Source organism: Etheostoma cragini, chromosome 9 (assembly GCF_013103735.1).
Source record: "Etheostoma cragini isolate CJK2018 chromosome 9, CSU_Ecrag_1.0, whole genome shotgun sequence".
Lineage (NCBI taxonomy): Eukaryota > Metazoa > Chordata > Actinopteri > Perciformes > Percidae > Etheostoma > Etheostoma cragini.
In genome coordinates, this window is record NC_048415.1 from 21,886,736 (window position 1) to 21,901,747 (window position 15,012).

Consider the following 15,012-nt stretch of genomic DNA (forward strand, 5'->3'; position numbering starts at 1 on the left):
AGGGGGGGAGAGAGAGAGAGAGAGAGAGAGAGAGAGACAGAGAGACAGAGAGACAGAGAGACAGAGAGTAAGAGAGACATAACTATCCCTCTGTCTAGAGGAGGTGGCTATGAGAGAGAGAGAGAGTGTACATTATAGAATATACATTACATTTTTTAAATCTGTCCAGAACTAAGTTCTCAAACTTAAAAAATTGTTTTATGTCATCTGCATTCTTGAAAGTCTTAAAGTCAGGGTTTGTAATATTGAAAAGCTGCAAGATTTAAAAGTAGCATCTCCTTGGGGCTCTTTGTAACCCCTCCCCCTGCCCTCTGGGCTCTGACACACACACAGATGTAGACTAGCACAGCTGCGTAGCGGGCAAGGAAGCATTTCATTTTCTCTTTCCAAGCCGGACCGTGAGGCGGTTATTGCTGGCTGTTTTTACAGGATTAGCAGCAGCTACAGATGAGATATTTGCTATTGGGGTGTAAATTTCAAGAAATGTGTTAAAAAGTGTATATTTATAGATAGTTACCTGTCCTGCCTTAAATTGTTTGTACAGAAGAATGAATGAAAGTACAAGCAGATCAAGGAATTGTCTCTTGCAAATCTCCACTAGGTCTTTGGTTAAAAGTAGTTAAAAGCCCATTTAATTAAATTGTAACAATGCAATGCATTGAGCAGCACACTCTTCTTGTAAAATGTTATTATATTACTGAAGTGAATATATTTTATATGATATTTCAGATAACCAGCAACAGGGCTGCAAACTTTTCAATTAAGTTTGGATAAAATCTCTAAAAAATGAAATAACTGAGAGTTTGATGAATAATATGACAATTCGAATATGAGATGATTATGAATGTTATGTAATTTGTGCTTACTTTCACTTTATTATTTTTTGTCGTTCTGAAGATTACATGGAAAATGGCAGCAAACCTCTGAAGGAAAACATTTAATTTATAGCAATTAAAAAAAATGTATTATTACATATTATATAGGTTACTAGCTAGGCTACCTAGCTAAACTGTTTAGCTGTAAAGTCCTTTAGCTGTTAGCTGACGGTTTCAAGTGCATTAACCCCCTCCCCACACCCCCTCTGGACTGGAGGAGGGCTGATCTTGATTTATATGCAGTGTTGGAAAACAAAGACAGATGGAATCAGATTTATGACGAGGCCAACAGAGACCTTTTATATGTTTAAGTGTAAACAAAAGTTTATTAAATCACATCTGGATGTTAGCCAGATATAAGACACTTAAAATGACAAGTGCAAATAGAGCCTAACTGTCCTGTGATGTACTGGCAACAAGTCCACAGTGTACCGGACCACTTGTCCAATGCATGCTGGGATATGCCCCAGGCCTAACCCTGCAAATGATATGTTCTGAAAATAGAATAGACATACACAAAGAAATACATATATTAATAACAATATGTAAAATATTTTTTAATGAAACAAAAACAACCACAAAAAAGTAAGATATTTTTAAATCTAGAAATAAATCCTTCAAACGGATTAATTTTCCTCAATTACAATGATGTGACTAAGATCAGATAATAACAAAGTTGGGATAACCTATAGATGAATATGGCTGCATATTTAAGGTAAAACAGATTAGGCCCCGAAAGTAAACAAATAAATCCTAAATAGAGGCAACAAATAATACAATGTTGAATTAATTACTTACACAATCCATTTAATTATTTATTTTTCTTTAGTCACCTAATTTTCATTCAGGTTTTGTCCACTGGCCAGTACCAGTGTCCTGGAGGATCTACAGTGCACAGGTTTGAGGGTCAAAGCTGCAATTCTGTCCTACACCTAGACGTTATATTTGCCGCTGCTGTTCAAACCTGCCTTTGTTACTTTTAATAACTGTGACTGTATCACATAATCCAACTAATGTGGACTCTACTCTGGCATGAGAAATTCATGTATTCAGCATCATGCTCCATAATATATTGCTTATGTCTTCCCTGCAAATGAAGCATTTTACAGGAACTTTATGAGCATTTGCAATTTTATGACTAGTGAGTGCACTGATCATGCATCAGCCTGGTAATGAATGGGTGAAGATCACTGCCAGCTTTGGGATTAGTTTGCCTTGCCATGTTGCCTGAACGTATCAGCATATATTTAGATTTCTAAATGCCCTGCTACGTGACTTAACAGATGTTGGGGAGTCATATGGATGTTGGTGTAACAGAGACCCCCTTAGGTATTCTCATTATTCTACTACTAGGCAGATGGCAGGGAAACTTACCACACCACACCATTATCCATCATACATATTCTGCTCCCAATTTACAGAGCCGGTGCATCACAGGAATTTCTACAGGGAGAGTACCTAGATTCAGGATCTCACTGCAGCTTTACCTGAGGTTTAGAAAGACAGTCTGAGATGTCACTGCCACTACACCTCAAACTGAAATATGCTATTAGTTGTACAGAGGAATTCCATAGGGGTTATTCCAGTTGTATATTTTGAATTGATGAAGAAAACCTGCAGCTTCATGCTTTTTAAACAGTTTAATATCCGTCAGATGTTTTGCTATGAAACAGCCTTAATAAGATAATTAGTAAAATAGTGGCTTTCATTTTACTTGGAGTGGTTGCATAATAACCTGTCACTCATCAGTACCTCAAGTTTTATAACTGCTAGCATTTCAAAATTGCTGCAAAATGTACAACCTATTCAACCTCAACTTAGTAAACTAATGTTGTCATTTAACCCATTTTTTCAATTGTTCCAATATTTGGGTCAACTGGTTTCTTTGTGTGATAATGCATAAGTGTAATTACCTCAACCGAATAACGCACAATCAAGTTATAGAAATCATTTCAATCAGGAGAGACACGTTTGCAGATATGCAAAAAGGTTTATTGTTCAGTGCAATTAAAAGTACAAAGTCTTTGAAGATTAGACTCCATTGTTGTACCAATAGTTCGTATGTAGGGGTAGAGAACCATCATAACCCCCCGAAGGAATCTAGACACCGGTAGGGGCGACCAAGAAGCCCAAAGGAGGTTTCTGGACCGGTCAGCTGGAGTAGATGACTGGAGGTGGAAGAGGAGGTGGAGGGTTGCACTCTTTGCCTGAAACAACAGCTGAATAGCAAGGCAAGCTACCACCAGCAAGATCGAGACAGGGTAGGTGAATTTAAACAATGTCTGAGTTGAAAAAGCATCTTGATGTTACGTAAGACCCCGTTCATGTTGTACAGACATATTAATTGCATTGTGTGTCTGTTAAGAGGCACAAAGGCACTCTAAAACCTGCCCCGTTAACTGCCGTTTTAGCTCAGTGTAAGCTTGTACACGTAGCTGCACCTATTCTGTGTTGCCTCCACCGATTCGGGTAAGATTTTTTTAAATTGAAAGTACTCGCATGTTTATAGCGATCAAAATTAACATAAAAATTGGCCGGAATTCTCCTTTAAGTCCCAATCCCACCGACAGGGAAACAACTCTACAAAGTTCCTGTTAGCTAAAAACATGAGATTAAGGCATGATTATTTTAGCACCCTTTGTTCACCAAAGAGGACAAGTTAGCTGTTTGTAAGCTAATTTTAGCTATGTGTTAGCAAAGCTAAGGCATTTGCAAATATAATACCTTTTTTGATTTATCCACATGCCACTATAACACAAGTTGCATAACATTACTGTGTACAAAATGTAGCTTTAGTTTAATTTACAGGCTTGTCACTTGTTCACTATACAAGACATCCTGATGACACCCTTCTCCACCCTCAACCTTTAGTCATTATACCATCAAGAGTCAAGCAGCCTTTTTGACTCAGTGATTACACTATCATTCTTTCTTACTTCCCATTCAGCTACGTTTCAGTATTAGGGGCTGGTATGCAGGGCTAAAAATTTACTTTTTCCCCCAAAACAAAATGCCTATTGACTCTTACTTTTTGTGCTACTTTTGAACCCTGTAAATCTGTTGAAGGGGACTGCAAGGAGGGGTAATGTCCGGCTAATTGTGGTGGGCTGGACTGGTTCTCAAAAGTCCAGGGCTGAGTTTTTTATCGCAGCCTTGCACTCACCCTGCAAAATTTTGAAAGTCAAGATAGCCGGGGCTTACAGTAAAACAATACCTTTTCATATGAAAAGATGAAAAAATAACCACTCAGTTATGGATTTTGTGTTCTTGAATTACTGTGCAAAGTCTCCGAAAAGAAAGTGCAGGTCCAGGCTGGTAGGGGCATTTTATCAGATTACAGCATTGAAAAACATTGTATGCAAAAAAAAAACATTTTACATCCAAATACTATACAGATTTGATATACGCTCAGTCTCCTTCACTCACACTTATGTTTATAATGGAGTAAACTGGAGCAAACCAGAGCTAACAGCTAACCGGAACTACTCATTGCTAACCAAGCATTTAGTTTGTCTCCCTGTCCGTACCCACAAACTGTATTGATGGAAAATAATTACGTTGGCTGTAAAGGTTTTAAACTACAATTCAGAGTTGTTTGAATGACATAAATTTGTTCAGATGAGATTTCAATGTGTGCAACACGGAGAGTTATTGGACAAACCATCCAGATTTAATTGACATCTATTCTAGTTTGTTAAATATGTACATCGTTTTTCTTTCTAAATTATCTGTAAAAGTTAAGAAGTAATTTTTTTAATGAGTAGTTCATGAATCTTTGTATGACTAGTTTATTACTGAACCCGGCCATCACTTGCCACACCGTCACATCCTGTGCCACCCACCACCACAAGTAAATTTTCAAACTGCGTATCGGAAACAATGCTATAATAAATATAGAACTTTGACTCAAATTATTTATAGCAGTGTGTATAATTGAATAACGTGGTGAACAGTGGCAATTATATCAACAATAAAGATAGTCAAACTTTGACTAATAATGTTAATAATAACGGTATTAGCAGTGGCCTTCAAGCAGGACCACGGCAGCAGCCACAGCCACAATCCAGGTGCCCCCACAAACGCAGGATTCTGGGGAAGAAGCTAAGTTAATAACATGTATTCATGGGACATGAATGCCTACAGATGGACAATGAGAGAAGGAGAGAGGAGTCATAGGAAGTATGGTAACGTTATAAGGTTACAACGTTAACCACGGTTGTAAATGCTGGTCTAGCCCACTAATACATGTTGCCACTTTAGCTGTATTCAACTTATCTAATGTTAAGTTAGCCAACCACCCGGTCTGTTTGCCTAACTCTAATTAAGAGTCTACGTCAGGATGAGAGTAGACAACAGCCCCAGGGACACAGCTATAGTTAAACCACAGCCTGCAACTACACTAAGCACAAATCCCCGAGACTAAGAACAGACCATATCAGACCTCATGCGCTGGCACCCACATCTGGCCAAAATCAAGCCACAACAGTGTCCAACTGAAGCACTGGAGCTGCCCCCCAGCTTGCTTGGTCTCCAGCCAGTCATCTACCACCACAAATACAATCTAAGTTATTACATGAAAAACACTGTGGCTATTTCATTAAAATGAAATAACAACATAATAAATGTAACATGAATAAATCTGAACAGGTACATTTTAATCAACAGTGGTGGTCATTTAAAAACTCCCAAGATCCCGCGCAACTACACAACGTCATCAAAAACTCTGTTTTGATTGAGAGACAACTATGTTGAAAATTACATATTGTACATTTACCTGCCAATTGCTGTTACAAATTTCACTTTGTAAACAATGCCCATCTTAAAGTAGTACAATGAAATGACACTGTCAAAAGGAATTCATAGCAGGGAAATTGAGGTCGCTGGTTGCAGTTGTTAACATCTCATTTAACTCTGGTTTGATTTTAAGATGCTCACAATACTACTACTGCACTACTCTTAAGCATTTAAATATGTTTCTCATTATGTGTATCACACTTGTATACATCCAGGCTCATGATTTGCAAAGCACAGTTAATACTTTAGTTCCACACTGGAGCTTTTTTTATGCCCCTCCTCCTCTTCCACCTCCTCTTCTCATCCCTCTGAATGGCTCTCAGTGGCGGAGGGGAACAGCAGCAGTGAGGCAGCACTGGGCCTGAAGGGCACTTTTCAGCCTGGCCAGACAAAGTCGGGCCTTGCTGCTTGGCTGCGCAACATGGGTCACCGCCTTACATTAGGAGGACCCTGCCAAGTTCAGCCAAGCGAAGCCCAGCGACATACCTGAAAATGAATGAACAAAGTCCATGTTCCACTGACTATTGCAACAAAACTAGCATGTTTGATTGTAAGATTATGTTTAGAATATCATGTGACATCAAAATTAATATTAATTTAACCAATGTGCTTTTTATAAGGATTCTAATAAGTAGAATGACTTTTTTGTAGCCATAAATCTTCTGTCACATTACATTTCTAATAATTATAACAAATGATTTGTGTACCTTATATCTTGGCACAGTGTGAGAATGAAATGGTCTCCTGGGTAGCCCGTAGGTTCTTTTGCTGAGGTCAGAAGGGGAGACTAAAGCAGACCTTCTGTGTCAGCCACTGTTATTTATTTGGAGTTCAAGCTCCATTCATCACCCTGTTGCCACTCTGTACAGTCTCCCTGCTTGGATGGCAGCAGTCATCTCTCCAAGTATTTCCTCTGCATCCCACCTTTACAGTCCAATGATCGACGTTTCAGGAGAGGCACCTCAAGGTGGGGCTAAATAGTCTTATATTCCCAATCATGTGGCGTAGGCGGAGTCAGACTATCATGCTCTTTGCTATTCTGTTGCCTGCCCAGCCTGCTTTGTAGCCTGTATGACAAAAGCAAGGGGATGGAGTGAGTAAAATAAATCCACACTTATTATTTCTCACAGACACTTTTTGTAATTTGACAGAAAGAGGAGGTTTTGGATCACGGCGCAACATTACAAGAAAACGTGTCCTGGTTAACGTTAGTGCTATTAGAAAGCTGCCTATTTCTTTTACGCACACCCTACTCCAGTGAAGGCAACGGCAGTTCAGATCAGATTTCACATTCAGCTCCGACCAGCTGAGAGAGACAGCCAGAGAGCAGGAGGGCTCATATCTCCGCTTTCCCCTCTGATACCCCCGCTACAAAAAGCCCCTGCGAGGAACAACTGGGTGCGCGACGAAAATATTACACACCCGGGATTTTTCCCCTTCTTTTTTGTTTTATGTATTTTTGCAGGATTTCAGCAGCGCTGCAGAGAAGTAGATAGAGAAGAAGAAGAGATGGACGAGCAGACGAGGCTGATGCACTCTCACACGGGGGTAGGCATGGCAGGGCACCCCGGCCTGCCGCAGCATATGCAGGAAGGCACCGGAGGAACGGACGGAGACGGAAGAAAACAGGACATTGGAGACATTTTACAGCAAATTATGACCATCACGGACCAAAGTCTGGACGAAGCCCAAGCCAGGTAACGTTTTGCTTCGATTCAGTCTCTTTTTCCACTGTCAGGAGGAGGCGGCGGCAAACTAAATAGCCTACACATTTAAAAAAGAAGGGGAAAGAAAAAAAATAAATGGACATTTCTAAATTTACAATACTATGCGGTGTGGATGGGGACTATAAATGTAAGGGTTTTGCAAGAGCAGGCTGGACCAAAACAGTAGTAAACAACGATGGCATATAAATCACTAGTTTGCTTCATATTTAAATAAGTCGCCGCAGAAAGAGAAAATAAAAGTGGGAATGTTGCTGTGACATGCCAATATGTCGCCCACGGAGAGTATTTTAAATGCACTTCACACCTTAACAGTCAAGGGGCATTCACGGTATCAAAAAAATTATTGCGGATATTTTATTTGCTAAATTAAGAAATGTAATGGTGAGTATAACAGTTTAAAGTGGCTCACAGCTTAACTGCGTGGTTTAGTAAATACAGTGCAACTTTATTACTTGTAATGACACAATTAAAAATTGCATCCATTCTGTAAAGCTGATTGACAAAAGTTATACATTTTAAATGTTTTGTTTCATTGTTTACGTTGGTAAAAAAAAAAAGTATATATATATATATATATATATATATATATATATGAATTGTATAATTTGACAAAGCTGATAAAGCTAAATACTATGTTTTACTTTGTATGTAGGTAAATGTAATACTACTGGAGCCATGTGTTGGCTACATATATAATTGCTATAAATCTATTGGAAAATAGTTTAGTTTAGTATTATCTGTTCCTGTTATTGTACTGCAGTATTTATCTAAAAAATAGAAATTATGGTAGGCAGCCTTGTTTTCCAGCAATGTAGAGATTGAATAAGTTTTAGATATAATGTTTCTGGTTTAATTATTGAGCCACTTTCTGTTTCAGGAAACACGCACTCAACTGTCACAGAATGAAGCCAGCTCTTTTCAATGTCTTGTGTGAAATCAAAGAAAAAACAGGTATGTTCATATTAATTCTGCATTACTATGAGAGAGACACTGTTGTCCTGATACTGTCTACAAAAAATACTTTAAGTCTTCTTAACCAGGTGAAATGACTTAAATACTGCACAGAGTTTTCTAATGGAGCGTCAAAAATAGCCAGATGCAGCTCTGTGAGGGCTGTTTTATCATCAAAGGGTAACATTAATTTGCTATTCAGACTCAAATTCATACAGGAGAACCTGCTGTTGCATACTCACAACACAATTCACCACATAAATTTCATTGGCATTTGTAGCTATAAAGTCTGCGTGTTTTAACTATTTCACAATTGGAACTGTGGACAGTTACTTTAAGCGGCCCTTATTAATTATTGTGTCAAAATATGAATGAGTTTTTTTATGCTATTGTGGAATATTAGTGAGTATTGAGCATAAGTGTCACAAGCACGCTGATGTCTCCCCTTGTGAGTTAACTGTCAAGTCTAGTGAATATGTCATTTTCTCTTTTGTATTGTGTCTCTCTAATAAAGCAGTTGTGAGAGAGCACGTCAGCAGAATAATTGCTAGGAGAGAAATAATGTAACATAGGAGGCGTAAGTCATGTTTCCAAATCATTTTCCCTGTGACATTTTTGAAATTGGCACAGATAGAATTCAGTGCACTTCAGACTGATAGCGTGCGTCTCATCTTTTATATTCTTGTCTTTAGATTGATGTGCTATAGGACTCTTCAAAACTTACACTGCTGAGATATTGAGTTGCCAGCATGCCGGTTTTCTACGAGAGCCAGTGCTTTTTGTGTGTTTCACACTCATTAGTGCATGAAATCAAGTGGAATGGATGAAGAATGAAGCATTGTTTTCATTGTCTCCAAAGTTGCACTTGCTCATACTTGACCTTTGTAGTGGTGTTGACTGGCGCTGTTTATATTGTTCCTCGTGTGTGATACCACCCTCGTCTGGTGCTTTCATGGATGTTTTCATTTTGGATTTTATTGAAGTTCACCTCACTGCCTACCACCAAGCCCGACAGTTTATCTTAAATCGGCCACTGTCTTAGGAAAGAGCAGGGGGCCTTTTGAAGACTGCTGGCCTCGCTCCTCTTTTTTTGTTGTCTCTGTAATTTTTTTTGAAGGGGAGTGACACAGTTATGCATAGTGTTTTACTCCCTGGCGCTTCTCGGAGTTCATCCAAAGTTCGGCTCTGTTGAGAGTACAAAGTGACTTGGACCTCTTCCTGCTTGCACACCCATTCTTTTCTCTTTTAGCTGGCAACCTAGACATATAAGGTGCAGCTTACTGAGCTTTACACTGAAGGTCTGGTGCTTGTCTAGTTTGTGTAGACTTTCATTGTAGCTTTGTTCTAAGTTTTGGTGAAAAAGATTTCCCATTTACTACAGTTCAAACAGTTTCTCTATTTCTGGTTTGATTTTAAGATTGATTATTTTTATGTTATCATATCACTTGATAATTACACTACACAAAACGTATTTTCTGAATAATCCTTCCGTTAATCCTAGGTATGTTTGCTATTGTGGCTTGACTCCACTGTCTATAAAAATCATTGTGAGTTAGGAGTAATTGCGCTTTAAATACTTAAAAAAAAAAACATCCTTTTTCTCATACATTGGGAAAAAAAGTAACAATATAAATGTTTTGCTCCCTCTAGTGGATTGGGAATTTTATTTAAACATCAAGTAAAGTGACTGACAAGGGTTAAAAATCTTTTTGACCTTTCATTTCTTAATTTACTTTTCACTTCATTTTGTGTTTGAGTTTTTTTTTAATTTATAGAAATGTAATTATAGCTGTGATGTCATAGGCTATTTTACCTTTCTAATGTTGATAGTATCATGGCATTTGTAGTTCTGAAGTTGGCAGTACAAGTGAAAGATGTTATTTGGCTTACAGGTTTTCTTTACCAACATTACATTAAGGCATGAGGTTTAATTATGCAACTTTGTTGTTTTTATGTTATTGTCATTATTTCAGTATTCTAGTTATTAAACAGATCCAAGGACCTTTCTGTCTCCTCCTTTTGTACCAGTAGTGGAACGTCCCAGTTCCACCTTTCAATATTTTAGAGTGCATGTAGACCAGCCAAGTCCAACAACTTTGGCTACTCCTTAGAGCTGCAGTTGAGCCGCTATAACTTCTTTGTCCCAAGTACCATGTGAGTGCAGAGACAATGTACATCCACAGAGCTGCTATTTGCTCGTGTGTATTTTCCATCCCCAGCTGTCCCTGGAGCGGCTGACAGCACCTGCAGGTCACAATGCCAATGTTGATCTAGGGCCTGAACTTCTGACCTAGTTTGTGTATTTTTACTGGGCCAAAGTAAGAGATGGCCCACAGAAATGTTTTGCAGTATAAACAAGCACAATGGTGCAGCAACGCCAGAGAGGAAAGGACAATGAAGGAACACTTTATTTAAACCAGTGCCTCTTTTTTTCTTTTTTGACAGACATCCGCTTGATCTTTACTCAGTTTCATTCCAGGCGTATTTGGTCTTTTTTACTTCAAAGGAATACTATTTTTCAGACACCGTGCATGATTGTGCATGTGTGGCATAGTACATTCCTAAGAAGAGACAAAGCATACAATATATAATGAATATTATGGTACTTTGTTATTAAAATGTTAGGAAAGGTTCTCACAGAGACTTTCCAAAAATATTTCCAAACAATTTGACGCCACTGCTATTGGCCTATGAAACCTTATCCGTCCAAAAACTGAATGCAAGTAAATAGTCTGGTGAAGAGAGGGATATGAAACAATATGACACAACTTACTCTTGGTTTTCACTTTCTCTATTTAATCTTTCTACCTATGAAAACAATTTTTTTTTTAAGGTGGACTGTTTTCTCTTGGTCTTCACCATCAGATTTTATGATTGATGAAAAGGCCTCTTTAGATAAGCAAATGCTTGACAAACTGATTTGGAAAATGAGACGCCTTGACCTCTGTAAACACTTCACCAACATCATAAATCTCTGGTAGTGTCAAACAAAACCACTCCTTGACTGAGCTGCTCAATAAATGTGCAGCTCTGACTTGCAGTTTAATTTTTTCCCTCTCAACCTCGACAAAAGGCTAGCTTTCTTGTGGCCCAGGTTTGTGTAGTGTAAGGTTTCAAGCCTAGGGGATCCTCCATTTATAAAAAATGACTAGCCGAGTGATGTAATGTTATTTTTTGAAGGTTGAAAATAGGGTGTTTTACAGAGGGCAGCGGAGTAGTGTTTGACAGGATGAAATGAGCCAGAGGTCTGATTATGGAAGGAGCATGGAAGCCTACACTATATTGACTTGTCAGTCCATTCAGATGCTTGGCATATGCCAATTTGTATTACAGAGGCTGAACACAGCTCAACCCAATGCATTTTCAGGCAGCCTTCATGGTGATCAGGTAGGATTTCAAAAGTAGTACAATCTGGTGTTAAACATTTCAAATTGAGCTTGGGTGGCAGTCCCCATATGGACCAAAGTATGGTGGTGAACGGCTTGCTGGAGAGGTGTCAGTTCACTTCTTGGGCGCTGCCAAGGTGCTCTTGAGCAAGGCACCAAACCCTCAACTGCTCAGGGTGCCATTCCATGGGCAGCCCCCTCACTCTGAGATCTCTCCATTAGAGCATTGGGTTATGTGTATAATGATAACAGAGTGAAAACACATAATTTTCCTTGCGGGAATAATAATGTATAAATTATTATTTATTCAGTGTTTACCGTAGAGTAGATACAATCCGAATTCAATTTTTACAGCGTACACAGACCAGCTTTCTCCAGCCCCTTCCCCTCGTGAAGTTGCGTGCCGCGTGTATGACAGCGTCAACATTGCATATGCTTAGACAGGCTATTGTTACGTTAGTAGTAGCATGCTGCTGGTGGTCTTGCAATGGGATTAACTGTTCTAACAAAACCGTAGAAACAACGCAGCCATGCTGCTGTGAAAGCTTCCCGAACATCATTTATTAGAGTCTCTCCGTGGCAGCCTCCTCCGCCCCATATTTTTATAACAGAGCAAGTCAGCTAACCGGAGCTGACCGGAGCTAACCGCTAATCAGAGCTAATCGTTGCTAACCTAGCCTTAAGTTCTCCTTGCCTGTATACATTAAAGGTCCCATGACCAATTCTCTGGGCGAACAAAGCAGAGAAAGGGGAATTAACATTGCCCCTTATGACCTCATAAGGTCATAAGGTCATTAATACACTTAAAAAAACGAGCGATGATCAATCCAACAAAAGGAACAAGAATCAACTTTAGATAAACCTAGTCTTATATGATTTAACAGGAGTTAGGAGGGGACAGAGTTGAGATCAATAATAGCATGTAACTTTCTGTCATAGTACAGTATTACAGGTATTTTATCTGCTGAACGTTTGGCAAAAAAAGATTTAATTGAAGCACGTCATGGCTACACTTTTTCTGTCATTTGTCTAAGATTTAACAAGCATTTTGTTGTATTTTAGCAAAATACTAAAAGCAGAAGAAATGCAGAGCTGAGTAGGCTAAAATATCCGTTTATTTATTATTTAAGTTATATCATTATTGTTGCATATTTTGCTCATATTGTGCAGCCTTAATAGCTACCCTGAAATAGTGTCAGATGCTGCACAGTGTTGCAATATTTTCATCTGTGTCTGTATCATCTTTTAGTCTAATTTGTATGTAAATAGTTTCTTTTTATAAATTATCTGATAATGTTATGTAGTCATTGTTTTTAGTTTATAACTGAACCCATTATTACTTAACCCAGCCACTACACGCCGCGCAAACACATTGCGCGCCACACACCACTGCAAGTAAATTCTCAACCTGTGGGAAACACTGTTATTATAAGATTATTAATAGAAAATTAATTTTTTTTTTAAATAGTTGCCAATACATTTTCTGTCTTTTCAATTAATTGACCATTGTCTATTCAAAACAACACATTTGCAGAATCTTGAAATTTTGACAGAAATTCATATTTTATGAATTTTAGTCATATTTGGTCATATTTTATAGACCAAGTAATTGATCAACTAATGGAAAAATGATCATAAATTTAGTTTAATATTATAAAAAATATGCCTAAAATGGTAGCAACTAACTATTATTTTCATTACCCATTAATCTGTCAATTATTGTGTAATGTGACGACAAAAGGAATTCATTGTGTGCCATTGTGTGCATGTCAAACTGACATTCCTATCAAAAATCCATCTTAAGGAGTATCTGTATTAAGGTTTTCTGGGCTTGATGTTAACCATCAGGTAGCAAAAGTTTATGTTAGCTTGTCTGTATTAAAGGCGATGTATATGTCGGTTCTGATTGGGAGCGTTCTGTTACGGGGCTGTGCTTCCCCTCTCGTGCCCGTCTCTCGGTGGACAGAGAGACAAATCTGATACATGCAGCTTTTGTCTCCCTCTTATCCTTCCTCCTCGATGCTGATACATCAGCATTCAGGGCGATGAAAATGGCAAGCTCGCTGCCACAGCTGGTTCCCCAATTTCTCTGCTTAATTATCCACTGAGAGAGAGGAAGACCTGAAGGCTATGTCTTCTCCGAAGATATAGACAACTGGGCAGAGATGTGTTTTGATTAACATTAGGCATGTTCTGACTTTTTACTGTGTTTGATGCAGAATCATAATCACAGAATCATCAGCGAGTGACAGCATTGTAAATGGTGTGTTAATACCATTACACTATAGAACAATGTAGTTACATTATACATTATGCAAATTGTCATTTGCCTAATTGATACATGTTAATCATATTAAGGAGCTTAATTATAGAAATCTTACTGTGCTGCCATTTGTTAATTAACACTGACATCACATGTACAAGGAATGTGATGTATTTTTTTTTTCTCTACTGTGAGAGCTTAATCTCATCTTCCAGCACAATATTGTTTTTTTTATATTTTTAACTGGTATATTTTCAGAATTTCCTGTACTGATGAATGATTTTTTCCCTCTTGGCTGAAGGCCACCGGAATGCAGTTTGTAGAAAAATTACATTTAGCTCCGAGCAGCCCTGCCAGTGTGGAGATTACAAAATGAAGGCAAGATCCAAGTAGACTCGTAAAAGAGCAGGGCCTCAATCTTTTACCTGAGAGTCGACTCCAGTGCTCAACGCATTGCTTAAATATCCCTGTTCTGCCATTTACCTTGTTAAAGGCTCTCTTTGCAATCTCAGTCCCTGCAGGTTTGGCCTGCCTTTTTTTATACAGGCCTTCTTAATATGTTATGAATTTAATCAAGTCTGTGAATTTGTTATGCACGTTAAATTGAACATGCAATGGCACATTTGGATGTGGTTGCCATACCAACCCCCCAGGAGTTCATTTTCCATAATGTAGTGTTTGGAATCTCATTTCCTCCACTTTCCCCCGCTGCTACTTGTAGACTCCACCTCCAGGCTTCCACTGTATGTTCACTATGAAAGTGACTCGGCTGCCACAGCTTTCAAACACTGGAGGGAGGAAGAAAGAAAAGAGAGGGAGAGAGAGGCCTCTCTCCATGTAGTGGAAATGACACAAATTAATATACACTACTTAAACCAGACCAAGATTAATGGTTCCCTTTCGCTGCAGCTTAGTCCCACTGTCAGTTGCCGGGTGCTCGTTGGACAAAATCAACACTAATCAACATTTATTCCACTTTCGCCCTGGGCTCTCGGGAGTCTGGCGGGACTGCCCCC

The 15,012-nt window shown here is 38.7% G+C and overlaps 1 protein-coding gene across 3 annotated transcripts in view; it reads left to right on the forward strand.

Moving 5' to 3' along the window:
* Positions 1 to 6,719: 6,719 nt before the first annotated feature.
* LOC117949874 (pre-B-cell leukemia transcription factor 1-like) overlaps positions 6,720 to 15,012 on the forward strand; it is a 68,543-nt gene continuing 60,250 nt past the window's right edge. For 2 of the 3 annotated variants that reach the window (XM_034880441.1, XM_034880442.1), the window contains exons 1-2: positions 6,721 to 7,366; positions 8,274 to 8,347. In XM_034880441.1, the coding sequence (XP_034736332.1) occupies positions 7,179 to 7,366; positions 8,274 to 8,347 (262 nt within the window). In that variant the 5' untranslated portion in view covers positions 6,721 to 7,178. Of the gene's footprint in view, positions 7,367 to 8,273; positions 8,348 to 15,012 lie in introns of all 3 variants that reach the window. The other variant, XM_034880443.1, reaches the window with a different exon arrangement.